At 35.1% G+C, this 25,877-nt stretch overlaps 1 protein-coding gene across 1 annotated transcript in view; it reads right to left on the bottom strand.

The window, feature by feature from the left end:
• The window catches only part of LOC121298093 (FERM domain-containing protein 4B-like), a 35,538-nt gene that overhangs the window by 4,794 nt on the left and 4,867 nt on the right, over positions 1-25,877 (bottom strand). Inside the window, exons 2-19 of the mRNA XM_041224901.1 lie at positions 24,887-24,952; positions 24,484-24,578; positions 23,117-23,209; positions 21,702-21,786; positions 18,028-18,104; positions 12,889-12,972; positions 11,552-11,617; positions 11,052-11,109; positions 10,721-10,807; positions 5,556-5,632; positions 4,688-4,826; positions 4,137-4,278; positions 3,364-3,497; positions 3,156-3,272; positions 2,512-2,740; positions 2,281-2,337; positions 1,709-1,838; positions 417-584 (exon numbers count right to left, since the gene is read on the bottom strand). Of these exons, the coding sequence (XP_041080835.1) occupies positions 417-584; positions 1,709-1,838; positions 2,281-2,337; positions 2,512-2,740; positions 3,156-3,272; positions 3,364-3,497; positions 4,137-4,278; positions 4,688-4,826; positions 5,556-5,632; positions 10,721-10,807; positions 11,052-11,109; positions 11,552-11,617; positions 12,889-12,972; positions 18,028-18,104; positions 21,702-21,786; positions 23,117-23,209; positions 24,484-24,578; positions 24,887-24,952 (1,904 nt within the window). The remainder of the gene's footprint in view (positions 1-416; positions 585-1,708; positions 1,839-2,280; positions 2,338-2,511; positions 2,741-3,155; positions 3,273-3,363; positions 3,498-4,136; positions 4,279-4,687; positions 4,827-5,555; positions 5,633-10,720; positions 10,808-11,051; positions 11,110-11,551; positions 11,618-12,888; positions 12,973-18,027; positions 18,105-21,701; positions 21,787-23,116; positions 23,210-24,483; positions 24,579-24,886; positions 24,953-25,877) is intronic.

Genomic DNA, 25,877 nt, shown 5'->3' on the forward strand with positions numbered 1-25,877 from the left:
TACAGTGTGGAATTTATTAAACCAGCATGTCTCCAGTGCTCTCTCCAGATAACTCTCTTGCCCAGAATTCTCTGACGTTCCTTTAATCCTATTCACTCTTCAGAATGATATTCCAATTTGTTTTTATAATTAAACTGCAATTAAATTAATGATATACCTCATACAAAAAAAACACCCCCTTTAACTTTATGAACCTCTACAGCATTAAACGAACACTACATTTTTTTTTACAAATTGTTGAGTTAAGAAGAAAATAAGAAGGTTGCACTTGTTCCTAAATCATGCACATCTCGGTTCGACTGGGTGTAGAACAGACTGATAGCACCACTATGCAAGCACAATGCTGGAGGGCTTTTTGGAATCATACTCTTTAAGATACATGTTTTTTTCAAATTGTGCTTTAATTATCCCCCTACCGTAACTGACTGCTGCTGTAAGCATTGCGAGTCATGACTGGAGTTGGAGGCATGCTTCTCGCATCACGAGGCTGTCTTGCTGGAGTTTTGTAAGGACTGCTGTGTGTTGATAAGGCTTCTCTGTGATTATACTGCAGGGGTACCTGCACACTGCCACCATCATTGAACCTGGAAGACATTTTACAAATGTAATATATTTTGAGTCTTATATGTCCCAAAGCACTTTACGATGGTAAAAAAAAGTGCAAATTACAAGAAGGAAAGTACAGCAGAACCCTGTGAACACCTGAGTTACGAACTGACCAGTCTACCGAACACCCACTTTGAACCTGAAGTACGCAATCACTCACCCATGGCTGCAATGCAACCACAAAGGCGCTCCTATAAGCGGCGAGCTGGACACGGAGAAGGCTAAATTACTCTACCAACAAATGTATCCAGAAAGGTGAGGCAGATTTCAAAGCAAGTACAGGCAATTTTACTAGGAACATTTTAGTTTTAAACAAAGCACAATTTTTGGGGCTTTTTTTTTTAAGCCAAAGGACTCAAGCTGCACAAATTCATTTTGTTAAAACACGCACTAGGTTAACCCAGGTTTTCATGGGCATTTAAATCTGTGTTTTTGCTACAGTTACAATTTCAATGGTAACTTCAATTTAGACTTTTTCCATTTACAGTACTGTTTTAAAGACTGAGTATTGCATCACTGTGCTGTATCCTTGTATTATTCGCCAGATTGAGGGTGTAGACAGCAGATGTGCATATAAAACCTTTGAAAATTCAGTTTTCAGAGATATGAACATTTCACACTTACGAACAACCTCCATTCCCAAGGTGGTCATAACTCTGGCGTTCTACTCTAAAAAAGGTATATCTGCATAGAAAACTAGGTCTTTTTGTTATTTAAAAAAAATTCTAATTAGTTTTTTTATTTTTAACTACGCAAAATCTAAAATAATTCTTGTCAGTCCCCTGAAAAAAAAGTATGTGTTATTACTGTATGTAAAATCATATTTAAAGCACTTAACTATTAAAATAACATTTATACAAAAACAGTAGGTTTCACAGACTGCGGTTCCTGTGAAACACACCATGCAAACTTTATCAATTTTATCAGACAGCTGGTATTGCAGTGTTGTGTGTGTATGTGGTTTATTTGTTGTAGGAACATGCTGACTTCACTGTTTCCAGTTGTGAAACAGATGCTTGTCTAGCCAGACATCCTGACTTTCAGAGAAAATCAAACTATTTCAAGTCTCTAATCACATGGCAAATGCAAAGCTCAGTCTCACCTTTCCCTGCCGTGTTGAGGCTCACAGGCAGAGGCTCTTCTCTGTCTGTTGTATTCCGTTCCTAGAGTGTGTGGGGCATTGAGCTTTGGAGAAGACTGAACTGATCTGGACCGGGGTCTCTGAGACTCATCTGAGGAGAAAAACAACAAATCAATGTTATATTGTGTGTGTGTCGTTTTACTTATTAAAACTTAACAGTGTTAACCGCAAGAACAGTTTGTTAGAAATTTTCTTGCATTAAAACTAATTAATATAAAATTAAAAAATGTGTTTTATTCTAAAATCTGAACATTTTGGTGCACAGTCCACTATAAGTGGAGGAGAGTCCGCTATCCAGGATTGAAGGGGTTATTTGTTTGTCTAAATCATTAGGTACTGATCTAAAAAGACAAAAAGGCTCATCTCCTCCCCTACATTTTGCTGACAAGGACAAATCCTGAACTGTACACAAAGATTGCTGATAATTAATCTTGCTGAGAACTGCTGCAGCTGGATTGTTCCCACTACTATGTTCAACACAATAATATAAGTGGTGTTTCAAGGCATTTGTAATGTGTATTTACCAAACATACCATCATCCAATGTGAGGCTGTCAGACAGGGAGCTTGTCTCTGAAGGAATCACATCATCTGAGGACAAAAAGGAAACAAAGTTACAAACTAGAAGACTTGATCAGCAGGTTTTTGGAATTAGTAGAACCAGCATAGGCTTAGAGACATGAGGGCGAGTCTAGGTTCTGCAATTCCACCAAGATAGGCATAATATAAACCGGAATTGATACCACAGTATTCAAGAAGTGTTACCTTGTAGCATGAGTGAAGCTCTTTGTGTAGGTTTCTTTCCAGATTTGATTCTGTATTCATTGATTGCAGTCTCAATCTCCTGCAGTCTTTTCACTGCATCATAACAGTTCTGCTTTCTTTTTTTCCTCACAGTTTTGTAGATTTCTGGTTCACTGGCAAGCTTCTTGGCAGCTTCCACAATTTTCTGTTGAAGAGCAAATCTACTCTCCAGGTTTTGCAAATCGGGATCCTGTTGAAGAGAGGAGTGTGTGTTAAAGGAGTGCTGACCAATGGATTCGTTTTTTGTGTTATTTCTGCATTTGCAATACCTTTGTTATAGGTCCTACTGTCTGATTAGACCATTCCTAGACCACCAGAGTGAGTTTTATAATTAGCAACACATTATAATTATAGGGAACAGGAAGCAGCAGAAGCATTTTCATCTATAGTGTCCTATGCATATCCCAAATTGAAGGCTAAAGTACACACAAGAACCAACATCTCTTCTTCAACAAAAATAAGTAGCTCCCACTATCTATTATTACCATCTTTGGCGCCTCAGTAAAGGCTGCAATGCGTAATATTCATTACACTGTAGACCTGGCAGCCACCTAAGTTAGCAATTTAATGGACTTTTTACAAATTAGCTAAAATTAATGGACTACCTCTTCATTTGGTAAAGAATCATCAAGTTTAAAAGCTGTGCCAATTCGACGTCTTATTGCTGGAGTTTTGTCCCCTGTTGACAATGGATACTCCTTTGGCAATTTACCGGTCAATTCCTGAAACAAAAACAAAAGTTTCACTTATTTTAAATCTACATCAAATACACGACAAGTTTTAAGCGATAAGTAATAACAATGGAACACTTACTGCTTCCCTCAGGCAAATTTTCTTGAGTTCTTCTATTTTCTGAGCAAGAATGTCTTGTAGAGCCTTTTCCTTTTTCCTGAGTTCTGATATTTTCTCTTTCTTTTGCTCCTCACTGACCTCTGAATCTTGGGAACCTGAAAAGGTTAAGCAATACTGTTGCAGCATATTGCTCTTTTGAATTTACCAAGAATCAATATAATGAGTATATATTTTATTTAATGTATTTTATTTAAATCTTAACTAAAGAATCATTATTACTTTACTTTATAAGATGTACTGTTCCTTAAATTACTTTGTAACTTCTTTCAGTCACAATAACTTTTATATGTATTCCCCCCCAAAGACATTCCTACTCCAAAACAGTTCAAAAACATTAGAAACCTGAGACAACACTGGTTTTAAAAACGAATTAGGCAGGTACTGGAGTTTCTGTTCTATAATTCATTTGCTACGGTGCTGTTAGATGCTGAGCAAACACATTTTAGGGGACTACGAGTGATTTGTGACTTTCAGCAAAGCCCCAATGAGATAAACCAGAAGAAGGTAGCAGCAAAGAGCTATAACTAAAAACGTAAAATGTTAAAAATGGTAAAGACCTCCAAATCATATCTGACATACACATGGCAAATACTTAGTTTTAAAAAAAGTTGTTTGACTGTGAAAAATTCTCTTTCACAGTATGTCTTATTACTTCAGACATTATAAGCTTTGAGGACAAAATCGAAGTGCACAGGTTGTCCTCCATTTCAACAATGACATGAAGATCTAATTACCTGAGGAGATCAGACTGCCACTGCTGGCCATGATGAGTGGATTCTTCCCCTCCAGGTTTGTTAGTTTTGAACTCTTCGGGGCACCCATGTCTGTCAGGTCCATTGCGATATCTCCCAAACTCCTTGCTGATGGAATTTTTGCCTACCGAGACAATCTTTCTTTATCAAATCACCCCCAACAGGACCTCAAACAGTGATTAATCACACTAGTACTTCAAAGTGATGAGATGTCTTTCACTGCTTGTTACATGAGGTTCAGTCCTTCCCCTTACTTTTTCCTGTTTATAGTAATTTACACTCTAACTGACTTGATTCCAAAACTAAGAACAAAGACTTGAGGTGATTATATTAATTATATGAGGATACAAATGGCATCTGCTTAAAAAATGTAGCCCTAAGTGTTACAATTTTATCATGGAATGCAACAGTATGAGAAAACTGTTACAAAACTAATACAATTACAAACTTATGAAACTACTAATTTTGATAGCACTCCAACCAGAAACAGTGTAAATTAGGAAGCAACAGTTGAGCTAAGACTGGTAACTTACTTTGCTTTGCTTTCTGTCCAAGTAAAACTGATGTTGACTGATTGCCATCACCCAGATGGTCTTAATCAGAGAATGGCTTGCATACCATGTGTGGATCACTAGTCCGGTCTGTCCAAAAGTACGTTTTGAAACTGTTCTTCTACAGAGAAAAAGGGAAAGGTGTTTTAAAATGTACAAATCCAGACAGAATAAATGCAACAGATTGCTAGTTTAACCACTGAACTATCAATTAGTTAACAATAACTTCCCCGTAAGAATATTATTATTATTAGCATGTTCTGTAATACAAATATTTCAGTATAATTTTGTATTTTCCACATTAAATGAAAATATGTTGACATTAGAAATCCATAATCCCGATAACAGCAAGTGTGCAGATACAAATATATATCTATGAAGATATCAGATTCACTAACAGGAACAACCAATTGTGATCACGGATACTTCTCTTTTTTATTTCAACAATTCACATCTGATAAATCAAACATTTCTCAAATTCATTAACCAACACTATGCAAAGGTATGCACGGTTCATTTCATAACACTTTCCCTCCAACCTACTTTTTACGAGGCATGCATGTTCAGGGTTAAAACAGTCTCTGTAGAGACTGCAGTAGGGAAGTTGAATAATTATCGTCCACAGTCACTAATTGCAATTCCCCTACTGGGTTCACTTTTATTTGTAGCAGTGACATTTTTAATAGGCCTTTTAAATCATTCTCTGTTCCCCTGGAATGTTATTGTACTTTTTTTTTTTTAATTTAAAAATGTTCACAGATGAAGTTTTAACGAGCCTCTTAGTGGTTGGCGCAGGAATCTATTTTTTATTTATTTATTTATTTTTAATTACCTGGCACCTCTCACCTACCTGTGTGGGTCGTTGACTTCTACAGCAAACTTCTTCTCGCGGAAATACAGATTCTCAAGTTGCTTCCACTGGTACAACTGTGAGAGAAAATACAAAAGGGAATGGACGATTATAGAGAATCGAGCTACTGGTTTATAGGCAGGGTTTCAGTTTTAATATATTTTTAATAAAATAATTACTTTCTACTGGAACTATGATATGTACCTGTTCATAGTACTATGAACGGCCAAAACCTTCACATATACCCTCTGTACCTTGTTATAGAAAGGAAACTGTATGTTTATATTGTATTTATGATCAACACATTGTTTACGTTCATAAAAGTGCTGAATAGCTATCAGACAAGATAGTTCATTCCATATTTAAAAGGATAATGACTCATAATACACATACATAGAACACAGCTTTCAAGTATTCAGTTAAATACACTTTCAGTAACACTGCCAGAACAGGCATAAAACACATGGCTAGCACTGCCCAGCAAGTGTCTTTCAAATCTAATGAGGCGTGAGGACACATCAATTTACATGACTGCTACAGTAGTAAAAAACAACAACTCTGATGCTCTGTATTAATGCTGCTGTTCTACTGTTAATGAGATCTGTGTCTGCCTGTCCACCAATCGACACCTTCACATTCAGTGACTGCCAAAGTGTGAAGCACACCTGTTGGGTACATCTTACCTTGAACAAATTATATCCAATTAACTGCAATATCTAAAGTGGGGCGTGTTTTACAAAACAAAAACAAAAAAAGTGTTTTTCCAAAAACCATCACCAAAATGCAAAATTAATCAAGATAAAACAATCATGAATAGTTTTCTTTTAACACTGGGGATCTGGAATTTACAAAGAAAGGATGTTATGTATCACTTTGAATCAAATCAGCATTTCTTTATGTGGTTGTGCATACGTTACTTATTAGGAAAATAACAAAAAAAAAGTATGGATAGACTGTCATAACTAGATGAATTATCTCTTTTATATATTGTAGTTGGGGTAACAGGAATTGTGCTTCTGCCTAAACTTTTGGTTATCGTCTGATTTTTTCCTTCCCATTTTATGGTTATCTACTACATAATTATTAATGGAAGTTCGCAAAATACAGCACAATTATAAACTCACAAAAACTTCTGTTTTTAAATAAAAAAATTACATGTGTTTTAACATACAGTAATTACTTTTACCATTACCTAAAAATAAAAATATTAAGAATCAGTCACAGAGTTCAAATAAAACAAAACACACACATACAATTAATATATCATGAACCACAGCTGACACTTTGTATAGGTTCTGTACAGAACAAGACTGGTGTTTCTCACAGCTTCAAAATAATTCTTTATGACCAACTTTTTAAAACATTCCCTACATCCAGTGATAATGACAGACTACAGGTAGTCTTGTTCATAAATGTATGGCTACTGAAAATAAATAAATAAAAACAAAAATACTGAAAATACTCTGCTCTTTTGTTATAAGCTTACCAATTCTTTTCAGCCAAGTTCTTGATTCCTTTTCTTTTTATTATAAATCCTTTCTCGTCAAGGGAGCACACACGATTGAATTAACACATTAAAATCCACTGGATAGTCTCCCACAGGACTGAAGCTGCCCTGGACAATACTCTCTGCTGCTGGTCTCAGAGAGTCAGCCTTGAAGGTGTAGCAAGTTTCACTCAGTTCCACTAACTCCACCCACCACCTACTCTCAGTGACATCACATGCTCAGTCAACACCCTTAGTCAACACCCTTGCTGGTTCCCACCCCCCTGAACAGATAAGAGAAACTTTCCACCTTTTTATAGGAAGAATGTTAAACTGAGCTTAAACAAAAGAACAAGCTGTTCTAGCCATGTATAAAATACAATTAACTAAGGGCATTCCTCCTTGTGAAAGCTGGTATCTGGTTTGTATGACATCATCTGAAAAACCAGTTTCGTAAGTTATACTGAAAAATGCTTCACTTCCGGGTATCCATTTACTTTTCCCTTAACAGGCAAGTTAAATGCACCTTTTCATATTGTTCATTAACCCTAAACTGCTAGTGTTGGATTAGTAAATTATCTTACTGCAGTTTAGCACTTTATTAATACCTCATGTTGTTCTACTTAAAGTATTTGCCCCCCCCTTTCCCTCCCATTTTCCTCCTTAAATTGGTAAAAAAAAAAAAAAAAAAAAAAAAAAAAAGGGTTCATAACCAGGCAGATAACAGTTATTTTTCCAAACTTCCACAGATTTAAGTACATATATAAAAAGTACCATGCACCATTAACTCTATATAAAGAAGTGAGCAAATTAAACCTACCACTGTTTGCTCTGTATTTAAAAAATAAAATCACAATCGTTTGTTTAGTGTCTGTCACACTATGAAACGTCTGACTGCTTCTAGCAGCCATAAGATGTACTTAACAGGAACTAAGTGTTGTGTTTAGGAGAGCCCATTGAATGACAAGAGCAACGAGGTCGAACTGAGCACTCCTGCCCCTGGATCTGGGATCTCAGCACCCCTAAAATTACAAAATGTCAAGTGTGACAAAAAGGTTTCAGTGTTTTTTAAAGAATGTAAAGGATGTGTCACAGTTCCCAGCCCAAGAGGGCTTTCATGTGTGTGAAATCGTTGGTGCCGATTGGATGAAATAGCTTAATTGATTTAGCAGAGCAATTAACCATCCCCTCCAGGTTTACAAACCCTGGCAGTGTCACCACTAGGTATTAAGCATTTATTTTCTATTGTTACACTGCCAGCTTTTATGGATGTCCCTTTTTTTCAAAGTAAGACAAAAGGACTATATTTACTAAGCTTACTAGACAAACTACTCTCAACTTTAATTTAAAGAATCACATTTGCACTTGTTTAATAGTGTAACAATTATAGTTATTTTTTTCAACTTGGGTACAAATTTAGCAAAAGTATACCGAGGCACAAGGGCTCTGTATATAAAAAAAAAAAAAGTGAAAACACCTAAAAATTTTAAGATGATTTTTCACAGTTGCAGTATGTCAAATAAATAAAAGTCATCTATACACTGTGTCTGGACCTAGGGGGCCTAGGCAAAGTGTAATTAAAACACACGATACAAGTAATAAAACAAGGAAAACGGAATATCAGATAACACTCCGACACATACTAGATGATACTTTCCCTCCAGGGATCCCTCCCATTTACTGGGTTCACCAGCTACATATCATGAAGAATGTTTGTCTAAGGTTCACATGGGCACCAGGCAGCCCACTAATTAAAATTCCAAGTCTGGTACATTTCACGATATTTATTGTGGGTTGAGAAGTGATGCTGATATATTAAAAGTCCTTTTCAATGTTGCATGGAAACTTCAAAAGTGCTATTTGGACATTGACTTGCTAATACCAATTAAGCCTAGTTTTACAAACTATTAATTCAAACAACTGTCAAGTCAACAGTAATAAGAAGTACTAGTTTTTTTTTTTGCAAATAATATTTTAAAGAAAAACTTTAGACGAGGGGGGCTGACAGCTAAGCAACACTGCATTGTAAAAACACAGAACTAAGCTTTCCCTTCACTACAGGACTTTTTTTCAGATCATCATTGCTCGAATGAACACACATTTCCCTATAAAATGCATATGTTTCTGAGGCTTCCTAAATCAATATTCATCCAAGTCCCCCTTTTCCATGAAAACAAACCCATGAACTAAAAAAAGGAACTTGCTTAGTTGGTGGGAGTTCTTATCCTGACTGATATAATGTGCAGTGGTTTCCTCATGCTTTAAATATCTCCTGGAATACAATGTGCTATGCACACCCCCGTACTGTATGTACAGAAAAGGAAAACCTTTCAGTATCACAGACTAGTTTGTCACAAAGATACTGGGGGCCCAAAAAGAACAATCTGTCAATCACTTCAGGTGATTTAAGGCAGCACTGCTAGATTTTACTAAACTCAAGAAGAAATAGTAACCTAAAACATTCACTAGTAATACTTCCTTTAACTGTAATCCAGTAATACTACCTCAAATCACCCAAAGTACTCAGCAATTAATCTCTCAGAGATGCACATCACAATGCATTCTGTAGAGCATTTATATATATATATATATATATATTATATATATATATATATACCTATATATATATTGATTAGTGTTCTCAAATTTTTTTTTTTTTAAAGAAAATTTCTATATCCTCTATTATTTTACACCCGATTTTCATTCAATTATGTTCCCTCACCACAACAATTTCTCACACAAAATTAGGAGAACTGAAGGTTTAGTGGGCTTCCTCCTATCCCACAACCAAAGCCAAGCCAAATATCCTATGGAGGACAAAGGCCAGCCCTGCGGTTGTCCGCCTGAGCTCACCAGGCGCCTGGAAAGCACCAGAGCCAATGCGACGTTCCCCCATGTTCTCCACATTTTTAATTATGAATAATTGAGCTCCCAAGGACATTCATTTGTTTTCTTTTATTGAACTGAGTAAAATGTGTTTTAGATGCGAAATTTAACCCTACCAGTCTAACTGATTTGTATTACTTGATCAATTGTTTCTTCTCTGTGAGAAAAGTACACAAAATGACATACAGCTTTGCATAATTAGATTACCATGCTGTGAGCAAGACAGAGGGGTCACTTTATACAAGGCTACTGAATTTCACAAGAAAATAAATCAATATTGATTGTTGGTTATTGCTAAAAGGCAATAAGTCAAGTTATTAGTCAAAATGTCATAACTATAAAGCAAATTAATTGCATCTTAAACAACAATAACATTTCAATCGTTGTTTTCACAAGCACATAAAATGAAAAACAAATCCTTTTTACCCAATCACTTACACACACCTTCAGTAACTTCAATGTGGCAGAGATTCCTGCTGTGTACAATGTTTACACCTTGAAAACCATGGCTTTGAAAAAAGACAGTGCTGTATTCATGCTTTGGCCAGACAGATGGGTTTCTCCTTCAGCTTTTAAACTAGACATTGCTTTTATTCAGCAATGAGCACGGCTACCAAGACTGCACTCAGGCAAGCAGCAAAGCTGTAACAGGGTCCATGTGTGGCTTTTTAATATGAGAATTTTATCTGAATTAAAGAGCAACAAAATCATACTGGCCTGTATTAAGATTAAAATGATTTTACACAGCAGGTTGCTTATATATATATATATACATTCTTTGCTGATAATTTACCTTTCTCGGTTTGACCTTGTCTTGTAAATCGTATTGTCCAATTCCTTTATAACTAATCCCAAGCCACCAAGGTAGTCCCTGTTTATCCTGCAAACCAGAAATAATAGCTTTATTTAGATGACATCCAAATGGTTCAGAAAAGTGGTTTTCTGCAATAATTAAAATACAAGCAGTAAGTAGCTTCTACATTTTTGTTTGTATTTCTATCCATGATTATAGATATACATACAGTAAGCTAAGCAAATTATTCTCAGTTCATTCTAAAAAAGAGAAAGTTGCTAAAACAAATAGCCCTTTATGAATATAGCTAATAAGAATAAGGCTTTCTTACCTTTACTTCATAATAATGCACACCATAAGTAGGAAGGGACTCCACTAGAGTTAAATACCTTTAAAACAGGAAGAACAGACTACAGTTACTGTAGAATACCCACAGTTACTTTGCCTAAAATGATTAACACTTGTACACTGCTTCTATCTGATTTAGTGGTCAAGGTGCTCTAGTTTTGAACTCCATGATTAATCCATTAAAAACATTTTAACCAATAGCCTGTCACCGTAGCCTGCCTGATGAGTCTTAGGTTTAGCTAGCTTGCATTAAAGAGTTGTATCTACACTCAGTAAATACAACTCTTGTATTTCAGTTGTGTTGTTAGGTTTCCAGGAACCTCCTGCTTCAGCTAATTTCCACAGACTAATCATTCCATTGATTCGTTTTCTTTTAATCTCACCTCTACAGTTAAGACATTTCTAAATAATTTTGTGACAACTAAAATGACCATAGCCTGTGACAGGATGGGGAGATTGAAAGCTGCAGTAGACTTCACTTACTGTACAATTGCTTGTCCACGGGTTATACCTTTCAGCTTCTTGTAATGCTCAATCACTCTGTCTTCACTGCAGAAAGAAAAAGAACATAGTTTGAACCTTGACTGCACGACACAACCGTGTCCACAATATCACAAAGACACTGTGCAAGCAAAGGTGATTTTCTTTAAAAACTGCCTGTTGTTCATCAGCAATTCATCAGCTCTGCACAACAAGCCGGCACTTCTCATACACAGTCATGCAGAAAATACTGTCTGCCTCACTATCCTAGCAATTTAGATTACGTTGTACTTGTCTGCTTTTTATCCCCCCCACACCACAGAATGGATCTCCTCTGCAGATGTTTATTGAAGCATACACAGTTCTAAACTCCAATCTAGCAATCGATCCAGCACTGTCGGTTTACATTCTAGTAGATACTAGATGGAAGGACCTTTAAATTATCAGACTATCTCAATTTAGATCTCCAGGCAGACACCCTGCCAAGTGATTTTTTTTTTTTTTTAAATTAACACTGAAGGACAGAATTGATGAGGCGATCGCCTCACCAATTTGGGTCTCTGTGCAACCGTAACAGAAGGAGTATTTAAAGATGTTTCGGTTATAGTCAACTGAAAAACAACTCCTCTTTTAATTAATTTTATGGCCAATAAAAGATAAGGGACTGGCTACTACTGCCTTGTCTTGCCAAATGAACACAGCTAAACTAATTTCAATTTAGCCACATTAAAAAACAACCTCCGCAGATAATTAGGGCACAATTAATTACTGTATGTAGCTTTTGCCACCATAAGAGAAAACATCTTTCATCATACGCTCTTTCAGCAAACAATATTTGATTCACAATACTAAATGGTACAATAAGTAATTGTTTAACAAACCCAACTAACATGGAAAATAAAAAAGAATCGGTGTACAGTGCCTATATTTCTTCACACACAGCTGTAATATAATATTAAGCTTCATAAGGTTCATGGACATGTCAAAGTGTGCACAATAGAACACTCAAACTGTACAGGTCATAGAGGTGCTGCCTTTATATTGGAGAACCGGACCTAAATGCTTTAAAAAACTGCCAGCGAAACAGCCTGCAAATCACTCATCATAATGTCATTCACCATGAATTGCTTGCAATTCCTGGATTTGTTACCCATCTGCAGAAAACAAACATAGACCTCTCCCTGGGACTTTTCTGCTTACCTTGAGAATGCTTCTTGCAGGTGGCCCTTTCTGTAAATAATAATCAGTGTAGTACAATGTAGAAGTATGCAAGTGTGCTAAACAAGAATGTTACAAATGTATATTAATAGCCATACACTTGATAGTAATAAATTACCTACCAGTAAGCAAGTGATGGATGTTCCTTCAAAACTTTGGTAGGAAGAGCTGGCAGTTTCTTGAGATCTGCTCTTGCACCTTCATCACTGTAATCAAGCAAATGATTTAGCAATTAACAGGAAATCAAAACAAGGCACTTTTTGTATTAAATCTAACTGCATTGCAAGGGATTGTATTACTGTACAGTAGCTAATTGAATTAGCATCCACTTGTTGGAAATGGAAACCATAAACAACCATCACTTATTCTATAGGCCCTTCTGAAATGACAGTTCTATACAGTGAGTGCAATAAACTGCAGTTTACTGAAGAGAAAGGTGCAATTGTGCCTGAAAGACAAAATAGGTATTCTCCCCACCTAAGGCATAAAAGTAAATTGTTTATTGTTTAAAGACACCCATGATGACATTACATACTGCATGTCTGGTTACAGTTAAATATTAATTAAATAAACCTTTAGTTACAATAACATAATCTGCACAGCTCATCTCTCGAGTTTGCCATTTACTGTAGTGCTATCTTGGTATGAAATGAAGGCAGCTCATCTTAAATACGTTTTGTTGTAGGCACACAGCTTTCTGAAATTTAATTAATTTACTTCAAAGTTTTCTGCAAGTACAGCTGACTAGGCTCTATGCATGCTCAAACCTGAACATGAGAAGCAGACTTTGTTGTGTTATAGAAATGTCTTCAAGCATGCTCAAGATAAACAATTCTGTGTTTAAAAACACACACTTGCTTTTATGTGATTTAATCTTCACGTGTCAGCTTCTTGATTATTCTTTACTTAACTCAAGCCAAATATCTCCACATATTGAATATCTCAAAACTGTCATCTCTTGAGTGAATACTATATGTGTTCCAACATGTTAGAAATATTTAAAAAGGTACTTTTAGTACTAGTATACTATAGCTAGACCTTCACTCAAGGAGAAGAACCAGGTAACATTGTTGCCATTGTTACAAAACTCGGTTTCTTTATTTTACACGTTGAAGTAGTAGTTTAAAAAGATTGTAAACAGATGTTCTCAATATATCTAGATCTTCTCCACAAATTACCATTAATGGTGTTTTTTTTGTTGCTTTTTAATATATAATATATAAATATATAATAATATATATTTTTAATATATAAGTCAACGTTATGTCAATACTGGTATTATTGGGGTCCCATATTACTTTATCCACACCGAGTAGATACTGGTGTGCAAATTGGAAAGTACTTTAGGCCTGTGTTTGCTTCAGTCAGTACTGGGTTAAAAATAGCAAAATAAAACATAAGGCTTATGTCAATGTCAAGTGCTAGACAGAGTACACAGTGACTCACTAATCATACAACATGGGGAAAAGCAATGTGCAACTACAAATTACGATAAGAGTTAGTAAGACATAGCTTATATTAGCCCAGTCATTCCATGGCCAGAAGTTAGCTAAAGAAAGCCACCATAACAGTATTTAGATTCCAATAACCTCAGTATCAAAAACTAAAGGTTCTGGAGATTTGGCTTTTATTAGGGAGATGCCATACATCCCTTGTTTAGAAAGATACAGGGTATTAATGCTTGTGACAGGGTAGCCGTCTGCCGTGTCGGTGCGTGCATTCGCTGCTGGGCAACAGGCAAGAGATCGAGATGGAGGTTGAAGTTGAAACGCCCCGCAGGCAAACAGGATTTATTTACATATCAACACACTGAACAGCTCACGTGACACTACCAGCAATGGCAGTACACGGAGCGCATACAACACAGTGTATGGAAACTTTGGTGGGATCTACAGCCTGTGAACTAATCTACTCTGCTCAATAATAAACGAACCACGGCCACTTTCCCAGCTGTCGTGGTTTGGATTTGCTTACTCCTTCTTCGGTACCCAACCCTGGTTCTGGTTCTCTCTCACTCACTCACATACACTCACACACACTGTGCTGAAGAGCTTGATCATGGCAGTTAAACAGTTAGGACGGATATGTGATATGCGGATACATGACGGATTACTGTATAACATTTTGCATTCATGTCAGTAACGAGGCTAGTAAAGTGTATTTAAAAAGCACAATCTTACGAAAATGTTCTTCATTCTGCACTAAATTCAAAGTTTACAGCCTTGAAGTAAAACATGCAGAACATGAACTATTTAAAATAATCTCTAACACTATTTTATGGTAATAGAGGCACTGCTTACCATTATTGTGGTTTAAGTACTACTGTATTTATATAATATATTATATATATATATATATATATATATATATATATATAAATATATCCTTATTATGATATATCAAGTCCATCTCTGCCTTCAGCACAGGGATTATGGATTTGCTGCAATTGCAATCCAGTGAGTACATTTAAACAAACGGTTTCTTTATTCAGAATGTGTTTGTGAGTGTTGTGATGATTGGCCTCACTGTAGCATATGCCTGTCAGCTATCTGGAATTCATTACAATGTCTGTGTTATGTTACAGCCCCCCTTGGTTATCTTTTCGACACTGGCAAGTGTATAAAAGTAACGTGTCAGCTTTATTACTAATGAAAAGACCGCCTCCAGTAGAACACCACTGGCCTGGGAAAGCTCTGGGTGCTACAAAACCCAGAGACTTAACTGTACTGTACCTTTAATTCTTGCTTTTGCTTTTTTCATCCATAATTTTCTGCAGTTTATTTATTAACGTAAAGGATGATACATTTCTCATTCCGCAGTCCCTGTCACATGACTTCCTGAGTAGTCTGGTGGAGGTGAATCCTGGAATCTATGCAGATCTTATATCACTGCTCCCAAAAAACTGCAAACACTCATAATGAAAAGCAAACAAGGAAAATAGGTACCAAAAAGTATAAATACAGACTTTTGTACAGGAGAAAAGGCAAGCCAACCATTATCTTTGGTGAAGGTTTGAGTTTGTATAATAAACTTTCATTATCAATGTTCCCTTTAGGGCTGCTTTAAAAGGCCTGCCGAGTCTAGCATTAAAAAAAAAAAAAAAAAAAAAAAGTTTGAAAATGCAAACCAATATCTCACTCCATGCTTTGAATCCACAATCAACATAGCTCATAGACTATGCAGTAGCCGGTTGTTAAATTGTTCTTGATTAAAAGAAAAAAGAAAAAAAAAAAACATTTTACACCAGAGATAATCAAGGTGAAACAAAATTAAAAATCGCCATAACCTTTCGTATCAATATAGTTAATTATATAAGTATGTCTCAATCCTTAAATTCTAGGTGATGCTAAACTTTTGGCTATAGTGTACAATGACACAATGTTGACCCAGTCATCGATATTAACTTGTGTGGTTTCACTTTCAAGGGAGCAACAACAGCAGTGGCTAGTTCAGCTTTCCATCATTGTTCTCTCTTCTGTGTATTCCATTCTGCTGTTGGAGGACGTACAAATTGAATGAAACGTCATTTTAACGACGCCACACATTGGGGATAGACGATCAAGTGACAGAAAATGTATACACTGGTGTACACATTCCAGCAAACCTGCTGTTTACGCAGTCCGACACCAAACAGTTGCAGGCAAGTATTTAGTGCTCCACTAACTACAACATGCAAAATTCCATCATACACACAGTGGCCAGGGCAAAAAAAAACCTGGAATGCTTCAAACTGGAACTGCGGTGCTATTTATATTCGGTGTGATTATTCCCCAGAAATGTATAAATCTAATTCTGATTAGGTATTTTAATGAAAATAAACTTACAATAACAAGTTACACATATATTACACTATATATAGCCACTTGGGTATTTTGCATTGGTATGTTTCTCAAAACAACAACAAAAAAAACACACCATTAGTAAAACATTAACAAACAACTTTGACCTTTTCTGCTTGTTTGTTTAATGAGACATTTCTAACTAACTATTTTATAGTGGGTTCAGATTTTCCAGCAATACTCTCAAGCAGATTACACGGTACAGCTCAATAACAGCAATGTAGTGAAGACAGTTAGCTGAAAAGAATTCACGGGTAAAGTTATTGCATTGCGAACGTGTGTGTCAGAACAGTTTCCCTAGACTAGCAGCTAGCTTCCACACCCCAGCTTCAATGCAACTGTCAAATGCATGACAGTGAGGCCCCAAAAGGGCAGCTGCAGAAAAAAAAGGGCCTGCTTTGACCCCCTCAGCAAGGCAGCTGACACACTTTATCTTGCTTTAAATTGATTTTCCCCAATTTAATAATATTACTAGCCATTGTGGATCTGGAATCTGTACTTCACATCTTCTCATACGTTTAACCAAAGGCTTCACAAACACGTTTTGTATAGTCATGAAGATATTTTGCAGATAGAAATGTAAAGAAGAGACCCATATTTCTCCATATCAACACAACGCAATACCTTTGGAATTAAAACATCACCAGATCGTTAATTAATCGAACCAGCAGAAATTAATATAAAGCAAAACATTTAACTTCAAGTGCAAATATATATATATATATATATATATATATATTATATATATATATATATCTATATCGAGCTTACCTATACATAGTCTCCTTTTGATTCTGCAAATTAAAAAAAAACAAAAAAAAAAACGAAAATGTGTTTCATAAATTATAACTTTCGTTGAAATAATTCCTGAGTATACCGTATAACGAGTTTCTTTTTTAACTTTATAATTGTCAGAACGGTAAACTCTCATGAATTTTTTTTTAAAAAGTAGCTACTGCAACTTGAGGTACTGAATCTGTATCCAAAGGTTAACAGTTGTTGATAAGGTTCAGCCAATAAGCACCTTACATTCTCCTCCACAACTAGTACCAATGAACTCCTCCCCCAGAAGCAAAACACAAAAAGAAGTCATGGGATATATGCAGCGAAGGACAAAACTTCGAGGGTTTTTGTTTTTTGATTGTTGAGCATACAACTACAGACGTTTCCATAGGTTCATATTAAATACCACCCACTAAATAAACACTCACAAAAACAGTACACAGAATAACAGATTTGCTTAAAAGAAAATGTAAATGTTACATTCAGGATGCATGTTTATATTTGAATTGTGTGCAAACATAATCTCATCTCGAAGCACAAATGTTACAATTTGATTTTCAGTTGGCCTCGTCTTACACTGTAAGTTACAGGTTGCATGATACATTCTTTCTAACTCAAAAACTATAGGAAAAAACAAACAAACAAAAAACACCCCTTACCTGCAAGGTGTACGCAGCTAATTTAAATACTGTTTCACTTTCCACTTGTATATCCTCCTGTGTACAAAGAAAAGCCGTAAGAAACACAAATCCAAAAATGAAACAAAATAAAATAAAAAAAAATTAAAAACCTCTGAGACGTTCCCACTCCCGTACCTTCAAGTGCCACTCAATTTCAGACTCGACTAACTCCACAAAGAAAAGGGGGAGTTGGAAAATGTTTTATTAATATAATACACGCAGCACGCAACAATCAATTTAAAAAAAATACAATTTGGACGAACGTTCATAAGAATAAAATAAACTTAAGTGGAAGTTTGAAGATAAGTTATTAATAACTATAAGAGTCGTATCCCATAACACCCTCCCTCTCGAATTTGGTATATCTTGACAGAGCAGGTTTGACAATTTTCAGCTGCCTAACTCAATTCTCCCAGAAATACAATTCTTCAATTCGATCGCCTGGACACACACACACACACACACATACATGCATACACACACTCCACTGTTAGTGTGTTTAGTCTTTTATCAGGCGGGGATAGATAGGATATTAATGAGTTGCTATTAATATAAAGTGTACGCTATGCTCTTGAGCACTGTATCACTTTCAGTGCACATGTAACCTACATATCTACTTCTTTGGTAGCATAGGTACATCAGAAGAAAAAGGAAACATGTTCTAACTGTGCATGCTCTTTAAAATGTGTTTTTATGCCTAAAGTATACTCATAAAATGTTATCACGGTAAACTTGCATGGTATTTTTGCAGTTTATGGTCCTACTATATATATATATATATATATATATATATATATATATATATATATATATATATATATATATATATATATATTATATATATAAATATGTATCTAATGGTACCAAAGATTACATGGTTGTGTAAACAAGTGTTGCACAGAAACAAGTCTTTGTTCAGAATCTTCACAGAATATAATAATAATATTATAATATTATAATTATTAATAATAATAATAATAATAATAATAATAATAATAAATAGCATTAGAAAATGTATAGGGCTTACTGCAGTTCTAATTCCATATAATTGTATTTTACCATTAAAATCATTACAGATCCAGAAGTTGTGATGTAAAACATGTACAACACCAAAACCAAACCCATCACATCCCAACCAGGACAATTGTCAATTCCATCCATTTCCATTTTTTATCTTCAGGACTGGTTATATCACATTCAGTTTCAGTTTTCTTTTCATACCTTTCTGACAGAAAATTCTCACTAATGTGTTTCAGTGTGACTCGAGGCCCTTTTCCATGTCAATGACTTGAAATAAAAGTAGCAAGGAATGTGTCTGCAGGATGTTTTGGATGCCTGTAGGAATTGAGTTTCTACTTCTTCAGTGGCAGAATATAGCAGTTTGCATTCCCACTTTTCAGGAAATGGTGTCAGAAATATTATTGTAAGACTGTATGTCACACTGCTGAATCGGGTCACATGTATAATTTGAATTTAATGGGGTTTGTTTAATAAAAGCACGCCATTTATGCATTAGATTTGTAAATCTAATGTAATTTACGCTAATGTTGTTCTTGTGTTCATAATATTGCCTACAGGGAAGTGAAATATTTTGGTTTTCCTTGGCCAACCCATACCTTAAACTAACAAGAGTTATTAATAACTGGATATTAAGTTACATGCATTTTAAATAAATCACAGGTGAAACAAATTTACATGGAGGAATGCTTAAATAATTTTGACCATCAGTTTTAGCAAGAACTTTCTATGCAAGCACTTTTTGTTATAAGATTTGAAGGAAAAAAGCAGCGAATTAGCATGGTGGGAAAGTGCGGACCAAGAAAAAAATTAAATTTTTTAAATCATTTTAGGCAATCCAGGTTGACGTGTTCTTCTGTGGATACAGTAGAGTACAAACTACAAACCCACTTGCCAAATAAAAAGCAATACCTTTGACAATTTCATCATTTTGTACCCAACTGCACCAAGCCGTTTTGAGAAATAGTAGTGCAGGTGAATTTTGACTGTGCTAGAAGGCGTTGCAAATGCAATATATACGGGTCCCTAACCTGGTCTTTTATATTATTGTATGTTGCATTGCATATGTTTTTATTTTGTTGTTTATTTGACTAATCTGGGAAGTATCTTGCATAATCAGACCAATCTGCTGTAAATAATTCCCCATGGCTATTGTTTACCCTCTTCCCGTCTTATCAACGTCTGGCCCAGATGCCCCCCACATTGTAATACTAGAACACTGCCATGCGCACCAAAGCTGATGGATTCCTGAGAACAGAAGGTTGGTTTCCATTTAAAAAGGAAAGTTATTTTCAAAAAACAAATCTCTACTTTCACTAGCAATAATTACCTTACCTCACTTTGACTTGATGTCTGTAATAATAGGCTTTCCACAGTTTAATTAAATTACCAATTAAACTGTGAGTTTGTAGTTTACAGTTGCATGTAGACTAGCACTGGTAATACCAGTAAATTGCAGGTTCGCTGAATTAATACATAGTTCCTGGGATTTTCCCAATGTATTGTAGAAAAATGTAAAAACAAAACAAACAAACAAACACAAAAAAATGAACCCCTTACCATGTACTGTGCGTGGTATTGTTGAGGATTACAGATGACATTTTAGCATTTTAAATGGGTGAATTCATTTTAACTGCAGTGAGATTACATGAGCAAAGAAAAAATGTAATAACGGTTTAATCATGTTCAGGACTCTGAACAATTTCACTGCTTGGCATTTGAATTAAGTCATGAATCAACATAACTGTAAAACTCCTAACAATATTTCAGATCTTAAAGATTTAATTCCCTGAACTTGCTGAGAGCTGGATCTCAGCCAGACTCCCAGCTAACAGGTTTTTTAACGGCTGTCTTCGGTAAATGCCATGTGTACAAAAGCACATTTGGAAATCCAACCGTTTTCTTGGCACACCATACGTTTATGGATATGACTCTGGAAACCACAACATCACAGTTTCCGTCACTGTACTTCTAACAGCTATCCCACCTTGGTCTAGTTATTCAAATAAAAACACAATGACCTTGGAACTGCCTTTTCGGTACATTGTTTGATTGGAAAATAGAGGAACCGTGCATACAGTATATATTATAAAAAGAAAATCTGTGTAACCAGGTGAAGACCAAGCATTTCAAACTGATAACAAAATAAAATAAATAAAACATGCCAACTAGTATTTGTACGCACATTTTTCTCTCATAAAAAGGGTCTTAGTTTTAACATCAATCGGTTATCACGCTGTAAAACTTTGCAGATGGTAAGTTTTGAATTAGAAACACTTTGATCTAATGCCTCTTTCACATTAATCACATTTATTTTTCCTGGAAACCCACATCCAAGGTACACCGCCGCTTTCAGAAACAAAAGTCTATGCACTGAAAATAGTTTTTATAATGTGTACAAAAATGTATTTCAGCATTTCGTCATGAAAGTCTCATTCAATTGAAATTAACTGGGATAATCAATCAAAATTAATTCATCATTGATATAGGAAAAAGCTCAACAGAATGCCGACTCATATACTATCAAGATTAGATTGATTAAATTACAGATGAGTGCAACAAGAAGATCATTAAATAGTCACACTTAATTACATTTTATATAAAAACATCCCTTACCTTGTACATGGAGGCTTTTGCATTTAGAAAAAATAATTCCACTGTTGTATTGTCTTTTAAGAACGATATGCTCTCAATGTAAAATCTGTAAAATATCAATCAGAAACATCTCAGTATTATTCAAAGTCCCCTTTTTAGGGTTCTGTGGTTTAAAACCTTAAAGGTAAGATCACATCTTTTACCCCAGCATATTGGACTGTTTTAAAATTTATTGAAAAGGGAGGAAGTTTTTAGCCAACTGGAAACACGCCAAACCCTTTTTTAGAAAGTTTACGATGAATCTTGGTTATTCTCATACATTGTGATCAAATCCAGGTTGTGGTGCTATTCTGTTCTAAAGGCAATAACAATAAAAAAAAAAAAAAAGGTTTAACATATTTGATTTTTGTTTTATGCCAGTAATGAACTCCAAGCTCTTTCAAGGTCGTAATAAGCTTTTCAATCCTGTTTCTGAACATAAGGCTTTAATCTGTCCGAGTTCACAGGTGAAATGGGGTTATCAGCTTTAAGTATCCTGGAATGAAAATATGAAACGCTTCAATTCAATTTAGCACATCTGACACCTCTTCACTGAATCAGCTGGGGAACTGAGCAACTTTCAGCACAGTGATGAAGTGGAACCATCAGGCCAGGATTCAGGTTTGTAAGGCTAATTTGGATAGCGTTTACTATTTAATTGTATTTATTTTTTATAACAAGGGACACAAATCAATAGGAAAAGATATTCTGGGAAATTAGTGTTTAATTTTAAAAATATTGAAATTATTTTTTAAAACTTGTTCAGAAGGACATACTGTATTCAGCCTAATTTACCAAGCAGTGGTACTAGTAGTACTAGATTTTTTTTCTTTTTTCACAATCAATAATAAATTAAGAATATGTACATTATATGGAGTGGGATTGCTAAGCTAAACACAAAGAACCAGACCTATTTGAAAAGTTTTATAAAAAGGCATGTTTTAAATAACTGTGGGAAACACTGATTTGAGTAATAAATACACATACTACTACTACTACTAATAATAATAATAATAATAATAATAATAATAATAAATACTTTTTCTGTTAAAATAGCAATAATGATATGATCTTGTGGAATATGCTTCATAAAGATGTATATGGATGGGACTTTAGCATAGCCTACTGGAAAGTTTTAAAATCACATAATGTAAAATGTCTGTGGAATGTGGTCGGTGAAGTTTAAAAAGTGATATATTTAAATGCTATCACAAAGGTTTGTTGGACTGAACTGAAAAGTCAGTCGTTACAGGTTAAAACGTTATCAATGTCATCAATACATGTTTCAGCATACAGCATACCAGGACCAAAGAAGTTCGTCATTGAGTAAATAAGGCTGTCAACATAGATGATTAACTGTGTATCCAAGCTCTGCAGCAAAATGACACATCACTCACCTGACTAGGAAGTTCAAGACAACGGGTCCAGGTTTCTTAGAAAAATCATGCTCTAGTACTTTGCGATCCAGCTGGAGCCAGGTACATTGGCCACTGATGGAAAAATGGAAACATATACAATAAAAAACAATAAATATTGCATATGGTTCTTTCAACTGCACTTACAGCTATGGCCAAAAGTTTTGCATCACCCTATAGAATTAACAGATTTTGCTTTATAAAATCTAATGAAACCTGCTGAATAATGTTGAGTTGATGAGTTACATCAATGAAACATAAGCAGGCTGCTGTATGCTTCTTAAACAACTTCCTAAAACATTGGTATGTTGGTACATGTCTGCAAGGTTAGCAGTGTGTTTTTCATCACCCCAAAAAACTTTCTTTCACGAACGTGGCTCTGTGAGTGTTTACACAGTAACACTGTTTTCAGCTAACAGGTTTTATATTGTTAACAAAGCACACAAGGTAAATAAAAAGGGATTTAAGTCATTAGGTTTTTCTATGTCCATAATTGTCAACTTGAAATGACATCTTCCTCTGTACGCCGTTGAAGGCTTTAAACCATATAACCACAAATCTAATATTCTGGAAAAGAATAATTTTATAATCGATTTCACAGTCATAACATGGATCCAGTTACAAAATAGCCAGCCCATTTTCTGATCATATCCATGTGAACTGCAAAACGTTTTCAGATTCAATATGAGGTCAAAATGACACATACGCCAAACTAGGAGCAGCCTGACACGTTTACAAGCATGAAAGCCTTCACGCACCATTCCAAACCAAAGTCATTACTATTAAGAAAAGAATGTTCTCAAAACAGGAAAAGGACAAGCCTGTGAAACCAGCTAGATCCAGCTGGTACTATTGTATAAGCCACTTCCCTTTCAATCAATGGACATTACCCACATTTTAAATTCATTTTTAATCAGATATCTACAGGAACAATCAATTAGTATGTTATTGGAACTTTCCTCTGAGAAGCAGTTTCTTACGCTACTGAAAAGAGGTACAGTACAGTTACCAGTAAATGTACTATTAGCGTTATTTTGTTGTATTTCCATAACAATGTTTTGATGGTACTGTACACCCAATAAAACAATACATGCAGGGTCTGTTTTAGTTATTGCAGAGCTAGCATAAGTGTTTTTAGCACACTGGCATTTTCAGATTTAAATGAAATCTATTGCAGAAAATACAGCTCACATGAGAAAATCAGGATTATAAAGTTAAATCACCTTGATAGAACTTTGTGGGTTAATGATTGCAAATGAAAGGACAGGGCACTGTAGTGGTGTTCCACATTGAATGAATGGGAAAGGAAAAGCTGAATATACTATTGACAGTAATAGGATTTTACTTACGTATCATCAATAAAGTTTATTCCAAAGTATTCTTTTTCTTTGAGGTTAAAATGAGATGCAACCAAATCCAACAGTTCTCGTGACAAAAGCTTTGGCTGTAAAAAGAAAAATGTATTCAATAAAGCTACTGTTGTATTCGTGTTTTAATAATGTATAGTATACTGAGATGGTCAAAAATCCACTGAGACATATTCAAGAAAAAAGTAATATTCTAAAATTGTTTTTGCTTCATTAGTTTCTTCTTAAATTAAGTTTTAGCAATAAAGGTGCAACTATAAATTAGGTGTAAATAGCCCCCAACTCCACCCACAAAGCTGTGTGGACCGGTATGGCATTATTTTTAAAACACACTCATTACTTTATTGTCTGTGAGATCATTATAACTGTGGCATGCCTATCATACCTGAACCAGTAGTTCCAGTTTTCTCTCATCCAGGAGATGCACCTGGCAGAGCCTGCCTTCGGACATCTGCAAGACAAGAGCATCAAATCAATACGTTGTGTGCCTTTCTTGTTTCGTGAAAATTCTGAATCGTTTTTCATAAGTCTTCAGGACTTTTTCGAAAAATAAAATAAAAATGATAACATCTGGCAGTGTCAGCTCCTGTGTGTTTTTTTTATAATAAACATTTAAATCATTTCAGCTATTGTGATGCAAGGATGTTTTTTTTTACAGAATAGCTACTGTACACACTGCAACATAATGAGCTCAAAGGGCAACTGGAACATTTGGAAGGAACTACAGTCCCACCGTTCAGAAGAAATGTGACAATACGCAACGCCGTTTATAATGATAAAGCAACTCAAATATGATGTTTCAATATTCATTTTGATGTATGAGTCACTGCAAAAGGAATATAAAATCCAAAAGGTGCACTCTGATTCATTCATACATAATAACATACATTAATGTGTAAGAACCTCTAACAAATAGGCTCTTGTTTAGCAACAGGTGGGGCAGGAATCTTTATTGTATTATACTGAAACCCATTTTTTAAAACCATGGAGCAATCAGATAGGGACACAACCAAATGTAGCTCTATAGAAACAGCAACATAGATGACACATCAATAATGTAGTTAGAGAGTTGCTCACCCAATTAGCTAATAAGTATCAAAGAAAGTCTCCTTTCCAGTCTGCATGAAAGCCAACAAAGAAATAACCACAGGCCCAATTCAATTAGACCCTGAGTTGGTAAAAAGTGTTTTGGGAAAATATAAACCTAAAATGCAATAATTCTTAACTCAATCCAAATTAATATTGCACATTTGCTTTAATTATGACTATTTACGTGAATTTATATTTTCCACAACTACCATTTTGCAACTGCAAAAACAACCAATTAGTGTTTAAATGAAGGTAAATACAATTTCAAAAAATGAGTTCAGACAAGT

Source organism: Polyodon spathula, chromosome 23 (genome assembly GCF_017654505.1).
Source record: "Polyodon spathula isolate WHYD16114869_AA chromosome 23, ASM1765450v1, whole genome shotgun sequence".
NCBI lineage: Eukaryota > Metazoa > Chordata > Actinopteri > Acipenseriformes > Polyodontidae > Polyodon > Polyodon spathula.